The sequence below is a fragment of the Neomonachus schauinslandi genome, chromosome 2, assembly GCF_002201575.2.
Source record: "Neomonachus schauinslandi chromosome 2, ASM220157v2, whole genome shotgun sequence".
NCBI classification, from domain to species: Eukaryota; Metazoa; Chordata; class Mammalia; order Carnivora; family Phocidae; genus Neomonachus; species Neomonachus schauinslandi.
This window is the reverse complement of record NC_058404.1, coordinates 52675783-52692464: the sequence shown is the minus strand read 5'-3', so window position 1 is coordinate 52692464 and position 16682 is coordinate 52675783. Positions and strand designations below refer to the sequence as shown.

General features: G+C 52.7%; 1 protein-coding gene across 1 annotated transcript in view; it reads right to left on the bottom strand.

Moving 5' to 3' along the window:
- Window positions 1–2518: 2518 nt before the first annotated feature.
- The window catches only part of BLK (BLK proto-oncogene, Src family tyrosine kinase), a 68121-nt gene continuing 53957 nt past the window's right edge, over window positions 2519–16682 (bottom strand). Inside the window, exons 6-13 of the mRNA XM_021698849.1 lie at window positions 15931–16034; window positions 11020–11166; window positions 10420–10572; window positions 8929–9108; window positions 7645–7721; window positions 4744–4894; window positions 3413–3544; window positions 2519–2724 (exon numbers count right to left, since the gene is read on the bottom strand). Coding sequence (XP_021554524.1) covers window positions 2519–2724; window positions 3413–3544; window positions 4744–4894; window positions 7645–7721; window positions 8929–9108; window positions 10420–10572; window positions 11020–11166; window positions 15931–16034 — 1150 coding nt within the window. The remainder of the gene's footprint in view (window positions 2725–3412; window positions 3545–4743; window positions 4895–7644; window positions 7722–8928; window positions 9109–10419; window positions 10573–11019; window positions 11167–15930; window positions 16035–16682) is intronic.

Genomic DNA, 16682 nt, shown 5'->3' with positions numbered 1-16682 from the left:
AGGTCCTCTCAGCGCCCTGCTCCTCTGTGGGCCCTATGGGCTCAGATCTGTCTCTGTCTGGTGCCCTCCCCTCTACAGGGGCTGTCCACTCTCTGGTGCCCTGAATTCCAGCTTAGTTCCCTCCAGCCATGCCCCCTCATCCCAGGGTCTGGGCCTGACAGCCCCAATCCACAGAGATTCTGGGGAGATGGGGGTGTAGGCACTAGACCTCCTCCAGAGTGGGGGAGGCTGAGCTGCAAATTTTTTTCGGAAAGACTCAGCAGCCACTTCCCCCGAAGAGCCCTAGGTTCCTGGGGAGGTCAGAGGCAATTCTCTGGGGACCCTCACTGCCCCGAGGACAGGGTTCCCTGTCCCTAGAGCCCTCTACCTCCTGAACCCTGGACTGCCTAGGGGAGATCTGTCCAAGCCCCAATCTGACCACGTTGCCCGCTACACACACACACACACACACACACACACACACACACGGCTCCACCTGAGACTTGCTCGGTGAGCCTGCCTGACCTGGGCCAGCACCCCCTGCTCGTGAGAGTGTCCTGCTCGCCTACATAGTTGTTTATGGCAAGGGGCTGGCGGCAAAGAATGGGTTCAAATCTGGGGTCCAGCCCTGGCCCGCTGAAAGCCTCTGGACAAGCTTTGTGATGTGGAGTCTCTGTCATTTACTTCTGGAAAGGAGTAGAGGCATAGTAACAATGGTGATGCCTTCCCAGAGCTGTTTGTGAATCTATAGATAGTATGGGAATGTGCTCTGGAAATCATAAGGACTGTACGGACATGTATTTTTTCTTTGCCCAGTCACTCCCGTTCCCCTGCAGAGGCAGCCCCCGCTGTGAGCTTCTCCCAGCCCAGCAGCTCCCCGCCATTACTCTGCCTCCACAGTCTAGCAGCTGTGCTTGGGTCCACATCCCCAGCCCCCCATTAATGAGCAGTGTGACTTAGGAATACTACCCAAACTCTTTGTGCCTGTCTTTCTTCCTCTGTACACAGCACTGTAATATTCCTGCCTCCTTGGGTTACCAGGATCAAAGGAGTTAAAACATGGCAAGTTGATGGCCAGGGGTTCAAAGGGAGGGAAGGAGGGGTGAATTGAAGCACAAGGGATCTTTAGGGCATCAAAACTCTTCTGTATGATAGTGTAATGCTGGAGGCAAGTCATTATATATTTGTCCAAACCTATGCAACATAACACAAAGAGCGAAGCCTAATGTAAACTACAGGCTTTAGCTAACAATAATGGGTCAATTTGGCTCATCAATTGTAACAAATGTACCACACTATTGCAAGATGCTAATAAAAGGGGAAATTGAGGGGTGGGGGTGGGGGTAAATGGACATTCTTTGTACTTTCCGCTTGTTTTTCGTAAACCTAAATGCTCAGAAAAATCTATTATAATAAATCTATTTAATAATAACCTATTATAATAAATCTATTATAAATAAAACAAACCAAAAAACCTGTGACAAATAGCGAGCCTCCTGAACAGTGCAAAGGCTTGAACGTTTTTTTGGCGTTACCATCTCATCATTGTCCACACATCGTTGATGAGCATGGTCGCAAGACTGGGAGCCCAGGGCACTTGTTCCCCTGTGCACGCACCCCCAACAAGCACGGCTCCCACGGACAGTTGGGGCATTTTGCTGAGCAAAGAGTCCCCGACTCAGACCTGGAACCCAAGGATTTCTGAGGTGAGGGCGCCACCTGCTGGCCCTGCTCAAGCCTCCCCTTTTAAAAGGCAATGACCGTTCGGTCTGCGGCGTTGTCCTCGGGGTGCGAGTCTCGGCTTCCACCGATCCGCGAGTCCCTCGCTGTGCCACTCAGGCAAACCACCTGTGTCACGTAGCGAGGTCCAGGCTTGTCACCAGTAACGACATCTCGTGACTTTATTACGGAAAAGTCCCCAACGTGTTGGAGCGCAATCAAGATGAGGGCAGGTGGACGCTTCTCTGGGCGGAGGTCTCGGAGGACCCAGTCCGGCTTCTGGGCTAGCAGAAAGGGGTGCGACGGCGCAGGTCAGAGCAGCGGGACTCCCAGCCACCGGTAGCCGACTTCGCTTCTCGCTTTTGGCGCCAGCACAGGGGAGTCTTACAGGATGCCAAACATTTAACAGTGTGCCAGGCGCTATTCTGAACATCTTACTGGGGTTAACTAATATAATCCTCTTGAGGAACATACGAGGTAGGTACTATTATGGTTCTTCCCCACTGTACCAATGAGACAGCGGAGGAACAGAGAGGACAACTGACTCACCCAAGGTCACACAGCCAGAGAAGGGTGGGGCTGCAATTGGATGTCCGGAGTCCATGCTGTGTGAGCGACCGCTCAGGCCGCCTCTACCTCTACTTTCCTCATCTGAGAAATGGGCGTACCAATTCCTCCGTGCCTTTCCAGGCTGGCTGGGGCTGGAATAAAAGCTGCGAGGTGAACATGCCTGGTCCGTTACAGGTTGGGCCACGGGTGCGAGCCCCCAAATGACCCCCCGGGCCCCAAGGGTGCCAGACCCGTGTCCCCGCACCAGGGCCTAGGGTTGCAGCTCGTACTGCTGCTCGGTGGCCGTGTGGAAGTCCTCGAGCACCGACTGCAGGAACTCGAAGGTGGGCCGCTCCTCCGGCCGGTTCCGCCAGCACTCGGCGATGACGCCGTGGTACAGCTCGGGCGGGCACGAGTCGGGGCGCGGCATGCGGTAGCCGCGCTCCACGCTGCGGATGACCTCGGGGTTGCTCATTCCTGCAGGCCGAGGGGACACAGAGCGCGGCTGAGGGGCGGCCGGGGCCCGTGAGGCACAGACCGCAGCCTCCTCCCTCGCAGGTCACTGCGCTGCCTGGCTGTGCCAGAGAAACATCCCTGAGGCTGGGGATGGTCTCCTTAGTGTGGGGCAGTTCCTCCGTGTGTGGGACCCTGTCTTGCTTATCGGCGATGGGCACACAGCCGAAGCCCGTCCCTCACTGGGCAGGTGCTCCGTGAAGACGCACCAGCCAGCGGAGGGACACCGCTTGCTGCAGGCTGCTGAGCTGCCCAAGCCCTTCGGGGGCTGGGCCGGGGGGCTGGGAAACTGCACAGTCAGGATAGGGCTTCCCGGAGTACACCCCAGGTGGAAGGCCAAGGGAGAGACAACCTGTCCTCAAGTGAGAACAAACCAGTTTGGAGTAAACTTGAGTTCAGACACTGACCTTCACTTAATTCCTGGTTTGGGGGTTTACTGACCTCTGCTGAATGAAGGGGGCACAGCCCTGTTGCCAAAAGCAATGTTGAGGAAGGGGGCGGAGCCTCTGTCCCCAGAGTGGCATACACGGGTCTCTGTTCTGACTGCGGGGACCCCATTCTGGTATGGATGTGGACAGCCCCAGGCACCAAGGATGGGCTATCTGTCATCGCAGCCATTTCTGGAAGGCAGGGAGCCCCTCTAGCCACCTACCTGGGTAGGGTACACGCCCATAAGTGACGATTTCCATCAGGAGGATTCCAAATGACCACACGTCTGCTTTGATGGTGAACACCCCAAAATGGATGGCCTCTGGGGCAGTCCACTTGATGGGGAACTTGGCTCCTGTGAGAAAAGCCAAGAGCAGCATTGTGAGGCCATGACTGCCTGTCCCTATGCACCAGTCCCTCCCCCCTTTTGCAGGGCTTGGACCACTCTACACAACAGAGATGCTCCCAGAGACCCACTGAGACCCACTAGGGCACGGGAGCAGGCAGGTTTAGACACTAGGGGTCCACAGAACAAGACACAACCTCTGTCACCCTGTTTGGGTCTTGGCTCAGTGGGCTTCACAGGGCAACCCACATGTGTTTCCACCTGGGACAGAAGGGTCATGTTCCACCTCACGTGTTTAACAACAGGAATCCATGGCTTGAGCAAGTCACCTTAACTTGTCCCTGTCTCAGTTAATCCCTACCTGCAAGATAGAAATGATGACATAGGACTCATGGACCATCTAGGGTCACAGTGAGGAGGGAATTCCAATGCCGCTGTCCCATGAAGCCCCGTGGATGCCTGCAGCCCTGGTCAGCATTCAGAGTAGACGGCATACAGCTCAGCACTGGATTACCTCCTTCCTTGCCCTGCTTTCTTGATCTCCCCAGCCAGCCGGAACTTTCCTCAGGGCACAAGCCCCATGGATCCTTCTCCTGTTCCAACTGATTAATATGCTCAGCTAATATTGCTGGCTAGCTTACTTGAGACATGTATTTGCCATTTCAAATCCTCTCGTGAAGAGGATTTTTTTTTACCTCAGTTATACCAACACAGGAAAGCAGAGTGCTCTGTGGAAACCCTAATTCGGGTATAAGCTTTTGCTGCTCATGCTTCAGAAAAGTGTTTTCCAAAGTGTGTTCTGTGAAACCCTAGTTCCGTGGGAGGCTAATAGAAGCTAAGTAGAAAAAGTACCTTGGGCTCAAATTAGTTTGGGAGAGACCAGGTGAAGCAAATGTACACTGTTTCTTTGCTGCAGGACTTCTCAGTGCCTTTAATATGTTGGCGTGCACCAGGAATCTCCAAAGGGGGCCTGAACAGACTATGCAGCATCTCCAAACCTACTCCATCACAAAGCCATTCCTCATCGGGCACTAGTACTCTGCAGAGCACCTTTAGGGAAATGCTGGTCTACCTGGGAGTAAGGCCAGAATTGGGAAAACCACAAAGCTCTCAGATCTCTTCACACAGGGCTCTGCTCTGGACCAGCAAGGAGAAGTCCAAGGGGGTTTGAGGGGTTGGGGAAGGTAAGGCCCAAGGTCTCCGCTCACCTTCTTGGGCGGTGTATTCACTGTCAATGATGCGGGCCAAGCCGAAGTCAGCAATCTTACAGCACAAGGTCTCAGACACCAAGATGTTGGCTGCCCTCAGGTCGCGGTGGATTGAATTCATTTGCTCAATATACGCCATTCCTTCGGCAATCTGAGGGAAGAGGCCACACAGTGAAGGACAGCGTAGGGACCTCCAAGCAAGGATCGAACCCACCCAGCGTTCCCTGCACAGCCCCAGTGAGGAGAGGAAGGACGCTGCCCACCTATCTGGGGGGCCAGGCTTCACCCCCTCACAGCCCGGAAAGGGCAGGAACACTTGGGGGTCTGTGTTTGTGTTTATGCTCGTGTTTGTTGGCAGGTGCATAGCGGGTGGAGGGTGCTGCTGGGGAAGGAGCATGTTCCTGAGTAGAGAGGAAAACCAGCTTCCACTGCTCCTCAGCTGAACAAGCCATGCACCCCAGCCCTCGAAGAGCCCAGAAAAGCAGAGATGCTGGTGTCAGGGCCAGAGCTGCCTGAACCCCTCCTCACCCACCCCTGTCTCCTTCCAAGTGTGTGCCCGGGAGGAAGGCAGCAGAATGAAAGCAGGAGAAGAAGGTCTCTCAAGGGGCAGGGGAAGAGGAGGGCAGGGAAGGAAGGAAGGGAAGGATTTTAACTCCTCGCCCAGTCGGAAGCACTGTTCTGGAGCAGGGAGCCTTGGATTGGAGCTGCTTAAGCTCCCAGAGGGGTCCCTGTCCTGACCTGCAACATGAAGAAAGGGGTCTCCAGGGTGCGGAGTTGAAGTGGGCGCTATACCACATGGGAGGCCGAGGGCCTGACCCAGCGCTGCCTGAGGCAGGCACTCAGAGGGCAGGTGCAGAATCCCTGTGGCCCAGAGGCCGTTTCTGTTTCTGTCCGATCGCCAGCACCGGGCTTTATTCACGGCACTCCCGGTTGATGGATGCAGAAATCGAGGCAGAGAATAGGATGCTAATGTACCTCCTCAGACCAGCAATGACAAAAAGGCAGCACTGAAATTCATCCCACTTCTCCGTATGTGTCCATCTGCACTGGTTTATTCATGAGTCCATTCACTTAGTCATTTAGTTATTCCTTTGCTAAATCGTTGCATCAATATACATTTATTGGTATGCTACTCTGGGGACTAGAAAGCTGAATACCAAGTATCTTGGATCTGGATAGCATTTACTAGTACTCCTGCCATTAACAAATATGTACTGAGCAGTACTAGAAATACCACCAAAAAGAAAAGGGACCCCGACGTGCTTTCAAGAGGACCACACCACGCACAATGCTAACAGAAACTCGTGCACTAAGTGCTCTCTGCCACTTTCCCATCCAGGGAAATTTGAATTGAATTTATCTCGGGTCTTGAAGGTTGATGAGGATTTTGCCGGATGAAATGCCAGGATTTTGCCCAGGCGTTCTGGACGGAGAGGGCAGCCTGAGCGAGGGCTCATGGGTGTGACAGGACATTTGGGGGCTGCTGTGGGGCTGCAAAGTAGGGCACACGGGTTATGGTTGTAGGGGAGATTTGCATCTCATCCTGCAAAGCAGGAAAGGGAGCGCCCAGAAGGGTACTGCGTGTGTGTCCACACGTGTGCATGGTGAGACCCTCGCATGATTAGAATGTGGTTTAGAAGCTGTTCACTTGGAAGGTTCTGATTTTCTGGTTTCCTAACCCTTAGATTCTTGGCTATGTCTAGGTGTAAATGCCGGTGGCTTTTCACATCCTTTGCCCCTGGGGGACCCGATTTCCCCAGGGATGCAGAAAGAGACAGAGGAGAGTGAGAAAAGGCAAAGAAAGAAAGAAAGAAGGGGTGGACACGCTTATCACCGTTACGTGGTTTGAAACTGGTTACCAGCGTTAATTTTCCGAGACCACTCAGCAGCCTGCTCAAACCCATGTGCGCTTATCTCAGTGGAAAAAGGGCATCATGACATCAGTTCCTGCACGGATACTAATAACAGATAATACCAGCCAAGGTGGGGATGGGGTGGTGTGGGCTGAGGGGGAGGTTTCCTCTCTGCAGGCGGATGTGTGTGCCTTTCTCTGCCTCACCGGCTGACCACAGACCAGAGCTTTTCTGCTGAGAGTCCCAGTCCTAACAGACACACACACTCAGGGCCACCAGATGTGTGTTTCCTGCCAGTTAGAACCCTCAGCTAACATCCCCGGGGAGGAACGATCCCCCCTCTCCATTTCGCTCTTCACCTCATGAAGTCTGGATTGCGATTCACCTGCTAGAGAAGGCATTTCTGGGCACAATCTGAGGAAGAAAGGTGGTCACAACAGAACACCCGTCTACACTGTTGCATGGAATTCAAGTGAACTCTCTGGGTTTCCCACACTGTCCGTTCTCCCTCTCTTCCTGAGTACTAGGACTCACCTCATTCCATCCCGACGGCCCAGAATAAAGACTACATTTCCTAACCTCCCTTGCGGGCTAGGTTTGGCCAGGAGACATGGTTGGGGGAGCGGGGGGGGGGGGGGAAATGTTAAAGCAAGGATAGTAGGTGACTTCAGGGACATGTCTCTAGAGGGAAGAAGGTGGGCTTTCTTCTCTCTTATTTCTTCCTGCCAGTTGAGAAGAGGACAAGATGGTAAAGTGTGAGCAGACATCTTGGGCAAGAAGATAGCATGCTAAGTGCCCAGCAGGTGCAAGAAATGTGGGTCCCTGTGTCTTTGAGGGAAAGACCCACCTACCTGCCCCCACACAGACCACCTCTGGATGTTTACAAATTTAAACCATTATTACTTTGGGGTTTCTGTCCTTCCCAGCCCAACCTAAATTGAATGGATACAACCTCTGAATAGCCAATTTTGTGAAGCCACAGGGCACAGAGGAGAGGGCCCCTGGGGTCATTACTCTGGGGCTCCGCTGTACTTGATAGCTCACAAACCTGGGCTGACATGTCGATCAGTCTGGGGAGGGACAATCTGCTACCTTCATCCGTCTTCAGGAAATCCAGTAAGCATCCTAAGGAAGGAGAAGTTGCATCTGCTCTTCTGCAAAATGATACAAGCCTGGCTGTGCCCGTCTCTCCCAAGTGGGGGCCGCTCCCCACCTGGCGTCAGGAAGCATGGGGCACCCTGTCAGATCTCTTGCACACAGAGAATAAAAACCCCCACAGCTGCAGAGCGCTTTCTGCTTTACAGAAATTCTAGTCTCGGGCGTCAGAGCATCCCAGGAGGCAGGTACTGTGCTCCCAGCTGCACAGAGGAAGGTCTGTTCCAGCCACGTTCAGAGCCACCCAGCCAGGGAGCCAGGAGCAGAACCTGCTCTTCTGACCATAAGTTTAGTGCCTATTCCTGGCATGACGTTCCAAAGGGTCTTCTTGTCCCCTTCACCCTTTGTTGGCAGAGATTCTGCCTCTGAGGACCAAGGGTGCAAGAAAATGCCAGAATGGAGAGATCTGCCTCCTGGGGTTTGGTGCTGGGGACAAATGCAGCTCCGCCATGGCATCTAAGGGCTGGGAGGGATGGTCACCTGAGGTGGGGCTGAGGTGAGCAGGGGAGCTACTGTGCTCCCAGCTCAATGGGGGGCCCCTTCAAGATGATTTCTAAGGAGCTAGGTTAACATGGCAGGTTAGGATCCTACAGGAAGGAGTGGGCAATCAGAGTCACAGGAGGGGTGGGAAAGAGGTCACAGGCTAACTTCCGGCCCACTGCCCCATGAGACCTTGCCCCTCCTCCCCCGCCCCCGTGGACCTCCACAGCCAGCTGGCCTGACCTCTCTTTTCACCCATGCTGTCAGTTATGGTTGTCAGAGGTCCACGGCTAGTGAGTGGCAGAACTGGGACCAGAACCCATCTCTGGACGCCCAGTCGACCACTCTTGGCAATGCTCTGCCCTCCCTAGTGGGCATCCAACAGTTCTGGGCACAGGAGATGCCCTCCAAAAATGTTGCCTGAAGTGTGTCTGAATGGGGGACACAGCTCTGTAAGAACCATGGACCCATCCTGTTTCTCACCATCCTTCCTGCCTGCCCCCCAGCACGTGGAATACCTTAGATCTATAAGACGTTGGCTAATTGATGCAGCCCATGGCCCAGTGATTCCCCCATGGAGGTCCCCTGACCGGCAGACCCACTGCAGCAGATCAGCCTCAGTCTTCTGGGTCCCCCAAGCCTGGACCCCGCCCCTCCCTGCCCCTGTCTGACGATGCAACCCCACACAGGGCACCACCTCTGGCCATGTACTCTGTCACGATGTAAATGGGTTCCTTGGTGACCACGGCATAGAGACGAACAAGCCTCTCATGCTGGAGAGTTTTCATCAGGTTGGCCTCTGCCAGGAAGGCCTCCGGAGACATGGTTCCCTCCTTTAAGGTCTTGATGGCCACTTTCATGTTGTTCTTGTAATAACCTGAGCCCGGGTCGGGGAGAGAATACAGAAGCCATTCAGAAGACCCAGACGCTGCGGAAGGTGATCTCTTCACTACAATGTACATCAGCTTGCAGAAGCCATCCTTATTCTATAGGTGGAGGACTGAGGCCAGAGCTGGCCCCCGCCCCCCCCAAGAAGGAGCTCTGGGCTCAAATGTACAGCTCCTGCAGGTAACAGATGAGCTGGCTTCCCTTGCAGGATGCCAGCCTGTCTCAGCCCCCTGTGCTCGTCCGGAGCCTCAGGAAGTTGAGGAACTTCCTTGCCTGGAGGGGGGCCATTTTACCTCCTCGCCCCTGCACCGGGTCTATGTTGTGTCCCTTCTGCCCTCCCTATAGCCTGCCCCCTTTCCCGACATGAGTCTTTTCTACCACATGATAGCTTCAGTCTGGAAATGGGCATCCCAGCCCGTGGCAACACTTGGAGGCAGAGGTGGCTTGCAGACCTCCTTCCCTCCTTTCTGTGCCCTGCGATGCTCCTTTCCCACTGTACTTCCACATTCTCCCCTCCCTCCATCAAGTCCCCCACCCACATGAAAGGTAAAAGATAAATCATAATTGGACTCGCCCTTCTCAGGGGAGCTTCGCAAGGACCTACGCGGGGCTCCTGCTACAGGTGCTTCGGGTATCCGTCCCGGGTGCTGGAGGGTTTGGGGATGCAGCAGGATCCGACCTTGATATCATGCCCCAGAGATATGGACCATTCCAGGGATAAAATAGAGCACTGCTTTTTATAGTCTGATAGTGCCCTTGGTGAGCAGGAGAGTGGTCGTCAGCTACACATACAGGGACCTGGGAGTTAAATGACTTGGCTAGTCACCCCTCTACAAGCAGGGGCTTGGTCTATTATTAGAGTCCTAGAGCTCCCGGGTCACTGCTGACCATGTTTAACAGGTCATTTCATCTGGCAAACCAAAGCTAAGAGGAGTTAGCCAGATGTTCAAGTTCACACACTAGTCCATGGCAGGCTAGCCCTGGGTGGTGAAGAGTGAGGGAGGGAAGCAACTAAGGTGTTGGGAGAGCTGGAGTCTACTCCTACTGCACCACCGTGGTGTCCTAACAAGTGAGGGCAAGTCACTCCAATGTTCTAGGCTTGCCTTCATTACCTCATCTGTAAAATGGGTACCATCAGGGCGCCTGGGTGGCTCAGTTGGTTAAAATGGGTACCATCGCCTCTGGCCCTTCTCCCGAATAAGCTCTTGGGGGAAGCACAACGCACTGTGCATATCCCGAGCCTTCTGTGCTTCAGGACGCAGGGCAGGGAGAGAAAGGCTCCTGGCCGCCATGTACTCACCCATCCAGACTTCGCCAAACTGCCCAGACCCGAGTTTCCTGACCAGCTTGAGAGACTGCCTGGGGATTTCCCATTCATCCTGGGCCCAGGGGTTTTGAGGAACCAGGCTCACACAAGGGTGGGTCAGCCTCTGGCATAAACCGTCCCCTTTCTCTGCATTAGGGAAGAAGAGATGGGGCTGGAGATTACCAGAGCAACCGGATCACAGCTCTCCCTTGGGAACCATATCCTTCCCAGCAGTGTCCCCTTCTCGTTTTTGCCCACCACACTCCCATGTCCAAGTACACGTATGCCTGGGTACACATATACCACACACACTCTCTGCCATTTGTATTCATTTTGTATAAAGCAAGGCATGCTGTCCATTGACCTGCTCTCTCTAAGACTGAAAATCCTTGTTATTCTCCAAGTGGTCACATGCTGAGTGAGCCAGTAGAAGGGACTAAAGACATAAACTTTGAATCATTATGTTGATATTTGCCCAACCTTGGGATAATCCCCCCCCAAGATGGCACCAGTGAGTCACATGATCTTGAGATCTTAGTGATAGATCCAAGGGCTCCTCTCCCCACCGCCCCCCAACACATCCTCCACTCTTACGAGAATAATGCTGCACCAAAGCCTGGAGAGTAGGGAAGGTGATGCGGGGGGAGATGTAATAGCCCCCTTCATCCAGGGAGCGGATCTTGTAGTGTTTGATCATCTCCCCCTGGGTGGTCACATCCTTCACAGTCAAGGAAAAGGCACCTACAGGAGTAATAAAAACACAAGGTGTACAAAGGGAAAATCAGGATTGGGATTTGGGCTTCATTTCAAAGCCTCCCCAAATTCTGCTCCCCATTTTGACCCTTTCCACCATAAGTTACCTTTCTTTCATCTCAACCTCAACCCTCCAGAAAGCCTTCCCTATTCCTCTCCACCCAACTCAGACCTTGATGTTTCTCCCAAAGTTCAGCCAGGGAATCCCGGAACTCTGGAGCAGGGGCAGGATGTTCTCGCAGCAAACATGCTGTCCCCCACTTGGGGACCTGGTCATTTGGGGACCCCCTTTGCCATGGACTATTGAGAAATGTAGAGTTATTGGAGGAACTAGAGGATTGATTGATTCATGGATTCATTCACCCATTCATTCTAACTGAAAAGGCTGCCCTGCCCCCCACAAGAATAGCAAATCCCCAATTTAAGCACTCATGTCCATGGAGGAGAACAGAATAACTTATTTCCCAAATTCATACACATCTTCGCACCTTGTCATGTATATCACTGTCTGCCTGCAGACAAGGCGTAGGTAGCAGAAGCTAAAGGTTAAGAGCAATTTAGGAGGCAAGAGTTTCCACCGGAGAAAAGTCTTTCCACAAATTTGATGTTTTTATAAAATGCCTCTGTCCAGATCTCTGCATACCACGCCCGCCACTCTTAATTAGAAGATGAGGAAACTGAGGCCAGGAAGGGGAACTTCCTTGCTCTGGGTCACCCCGCTGGTTAGCGGCAGGCTTGAAGGCTCCCGATCCGCCCTGAGGACGCATTTGCGGTAAGCGATAATACCACGCTCCCCCGCTAGGTGTCAGGCTCGGACGCCTCTTCATCTGCGTGCCCACGCCTGGTTTTTCCGAGGTGCCGTTTGTCTCCATCGCAAACCACCTTTCCCTCTCATCTCCCTTAGCTATTGTGCCTCTCATCACCTACTTGCAAAAGGATGCAAGAAGTGTGTGCACCTTGCCGTCGCTAGGCCCATCCCACGCCCGCGACCCCAGCTCCACCCTGCACGCTGCAAACTGTCTCCCCCACCTCGCCCCGGTTAAGTGCAACCGTGTCCCAGTATCTAAGAAACCGGAGAGTGGCTCTAGTGGGTTCATTCAACCTCACACCACCCCGGTAGTGAGGAAGAGGGCCTTTCTTCCCCCCCCCCCCCTTTTTTTTTTTTTTTCAACTGTACCCTGTGTAGGAGGCATCATAAGAATCCTGGGAGACCCTCCTCTCCTCCCCACGATGCTGCTACGGGAGCTCACGATTTAGGGCCTCCCGCTTGCAGGGGCTCATCCAAGGGCCTGTCCCCCATTTCTTTTCACAGTTTAATATTCTTCTTAAAGGAGACCTCCAAATCCTATCAGCTGCAGGTTCAGGGCTCCCAGAGATTGAGATTTAAAACCCGCAGAACTGTCTGCTTTAGGACTGGGAAACTAGTTGGTCCTCACACAGATACCAATAAAGGGAGGCTTGAGAGGCTAAGTGACGTCCTGGAGGCAACACGGGGTGAGAATTCATTTCCCCTGCTTCTGAGGGCAGCGTTCCTTCCCTGCCTTACATCTGCCGGCTGTGGTTTGCAGATGCGGATGGAGGGCACTTGCTTCGGAGTTGTGAGGAGCACGTGTACATAGGTGTCTATGTGCGTATACATGTGTGTGGGCTTGGTGATGCTGGGGCAGTCCTGCAGCCCCGGCTCCAACTGGCCAATTTCCAGAGTGGACTAGCTTCCCCAGGGTGGGCAAGGACAGGAGGGGTAGCCCCACCTTTAGAGAACCCCTTCCTCCATCCTCAGGTTGGGGGTCCCTTTCTCTCCAGAGGGCACCTTAGCAATAGACAATGACTAAGACATTATGTGCAGGGGGAAATCACATGATTCTGGGACTTGTGTCAACATAGTAGGGGTGGGGATACACAGGAAACAAGATCGGCTGAGCGATCATCGTCAAAGCAGAGTGTTGGGTACAAGGGGTTCCATGATACTATTCTCTCTACTTCTGTACATGTTTGAAATATTCTATAAAAACAAAACAAGTATGTCACCTCCAGTGATTCCCATATCATTTCTTGGTCATAGGTGCTTTGCCGTTAAAATGGAATAGTAGCAATATGGCAATATCCATATATATATATATATATATATATATATATATATATATGTACATAGATAGATAGATAGATAGATAGATAGATAGATAGATTTAATTCATCCACTGGTGCATTTCCAGAAATTCTGTACAGAGCACCCAACTTCCCAATGCACCCCTCCTACTCCTCTACCTGACCCTGACCCTTTGAAGGGCAGGGAGGCGTCGGGATCTCCCCTGAGCCTCCCAGGGTGTAATGAGCAGCTCTCTTTGTCCCACTTTTGCTGTTCTAGTGCTTCTACTCACTGCAGTTCTCAAGCCGTGATGGAGCTGAGGGACAAGGCCGGCGGGGTGCTCCCACTAAGCAGAACCTCTGTCTCCTCTCATTGCCCCAACCACAGGGAACCAACTTGCAGCACAGCCACCGTCTCTGCCCTTCCTCCTCTGATGTCACAGTCGCCACCTCCTCTCCAGTTAAAAATTGGCCACAGGATGTAAGAAGTCTTTATGGGCCACGTCCTGTTGAACAAAGGCTTTCTTCACATTGCTTGGGAAATTCCCTTCCACCAGCCCATGACAGGCTAGCTGGACACAAGGTAGAGCTTGTGCAGCCTCTTAGATGATGTGGGCTCTGACCCTCCGACCCCTGTTCACTGTTGGCCTCACAGGAGTCACTTCCTCCCTTAGGGACTCAGTTTCCTCACCTTTCAAATGGGGATATTGGCTCAGCATCCCAAAGACGGCAAATATGTACCATATATAATGTTTGGAGCAGCATGTTCATAACAGCCCCAAGCTGGAAATAGCCCATGTCTCCCAACATTAGAAAGGAGAAACAGCTTACAGAATATTCATATGCTGGGTTCTGTATAGCAGTGAAAGTAATGGACTATTGTCCTCCCCGACAACATGAGGGGACCTGTTACGGGCTGGACTGTATCCTTCCCAAATTCCTGTGTTGGAGTCCTCACCTCCAGTACCTCAGAATGTGACTCTATTTGGAGATGAGAGCTTTAAAGAGGTAACTACTGAAGTCATCGGGGGCGGGGGGGGCCTAATCCAATATGACTGGTGTCCTTGTTAGAAGAGGAGATTAGGATGCAGACTGAGGACAGACCAGGTGAGGACACAGGGAGAAGGCGGCCATCTGCAAGCCAAGGAGAGAAGCCTCAGAAGAAACCAACCCTGCCGCCACCTCAATCTTGGACTGCCAGCCTCCAGCACCGTGACACAGTACATTTCTGTGAAGACCCCCAGTTTCTGGTACTTTATTACAGCAGGTCTACCAGATTAATATAGAATGTCACAAACAATGTCGAGTGGGAGGGACAAGACATACAAAAATAAAAATGGTATGATTCCACTTGCATAAAGCTAAAGAATATATAAAACAGGGGCGCCTGGGTGGCTCAGTTGTTAAGTGTCTGCCTTCGGCTCAGGTCATGATCCCAGGGTCCTGGGATCGAGCCCCGCATTGGGCTCTCTGCTCCGCGGGAAGCCTGCTTCTCCCTCTCCCATTCCCCCTGCTTGTATTCCCTCTCTCGCTGTGTCTCTGTCAAATAAACAAAATCTTTGAAAAAAAAAAAAAAAGAATATATAAAACATGGGTGGCAAGGAAGGATTTCCCTAAAAGTTGGGGTGCCTGGGTGGCTCAGTCGGTTAAGCGTCTGCCTTTGGCTCAGATCATGATCCCAGAATCCTGGGATCAAGTCCCGCATCGGGCTCCCTGCTCAGCGGGGAGTCTGCTTCTCCCTCTGCCACTCCTCCTGCTTGTGTTCCCTCTCTTGCTGTCTCTCTCGCTCTCAAATAAATAAATAAAATTTTTAAAACAAAGAAAAAAAAAAAAGAAAAGAGGATTTCCCTAAATGTTGAGATAGCGGTGACCTCTCTGGGGGGTGGGTAGGTTGAGTCAGAGAGGGGCACAAGTGAGCAGTGAGAGGGGCTGTGGACGTCTGGAATGTTCGCTCTCTTGTGGCTGCATAGGTGTTTACCTATTATGACTCTCTGATTATACCCTCACTTATAATTTATGCAGCTTTTATGAGTTTTATATGTCAAAACAAAGGAACTTTAAGAAGGAAAGAAGGAGAGAAAATCAAGCGAAAGAGAAAGAGAAAGCCTGGTGGCCTGCGGGCGGCGGCGGCAGAAATGTTTTGCTCAGTCAGAGGGTTTGAATCCATGAGTGCTCCCAGTTCTCCACAACGGCCACCCCCCTTCTTTCATATCCAGCTATGGGCCATTCTCCAAACTTCTGTCACCTTCCAGGCTCCTGTAATTGCCTCTGGCTGAGATGATCCCTAAGGAGTCTATTGGCTCCCAAATCCTTTGATTCCAAAATGTGGCTCTGGGTCGCGCCCCCTCTTCCGACCCCGCCAGCCTCGGTGTCCCCGTTGATCCAGAGATGATGCACGGTGGCCTGGGCGGGAGCAGCCCTCCAACTGCCTCTCCTCCCTGCGCCCTGTACATTTCCAACCTGGCCAGTGGAGACCTGTTGGCGCCACAGCCTCACACTCAGCTACTGGGCACTAGACGGGCTGTCCAGGCGGGTCCTGAATTGAGAGGGAGACAGGAGACCCGGAAGCCACCCAGGGTTCCCCTGGCTGGCATTCCCCTCCCAGAAGCAGTCTCAGGGGGCTTCCTGGGGCCTGCACAGGAAGAGTGTGCTGGGGGCCATGCTTACCTTTGTTGGTTTCACTCTCTCTGATAAGAAAGGAGCCCGCCTTATTGATTGGAGCCAGAAGCTGCCTCTCAGCATCTTTCCGGCTAATTGATCTAAAGAACCATCTGGAAAAGGGTAAAGGCAGGCAAACCTCAGAGGCTGGTCATGCTTCTCGGAATATTCTTATCTGTACCTCCCTTCTAAGCTGTATGCCCCCCTCAAAAAATAAAATAGCGTTTTCCTGTTTTCAGGTTAACCCTGAACTAACAACACTCCTCATACCTTGATTCATGAAATGCCCTTTGGCCCCTGGGCCCCCTTTTCTTTTCACTTCCCATCAGCAGATGGACTTACTGCTTTCTTGAACTGAGAACATTTTTGGGGTGCCCTTTGTTAATTCTACCCTGGGAAAAGGCACCCACTTTCTCTCAGAGCACCCCCCTCCTTGAGGTGGAGTCTGAATTCCACAAAGTACTGTGACTCTCAGAGCACAGATTCCCGCCATGTTCCTCTCAAACATGGACCAGTCAGTGTGGAAGTAAGAACCCATGGCCCCACATGCTGTTCCAGGGAGAGGCACAGGGCTGGGAGTGCCAGACAGAGAACCCTTCCAAGGGCGACCATCGCTGGGGGATACCAGGTGAGGCCACTATCCCGGTTCCAGCACTTTGCTCATGAGTTTGGTAGACTCTGAGCTCTTTCAGGGGAAAAGCCACATCCTACTCATTCTTACAGCTTTCTCAGTATGAGGACAGAGTCAGAGTCTGGGTCCT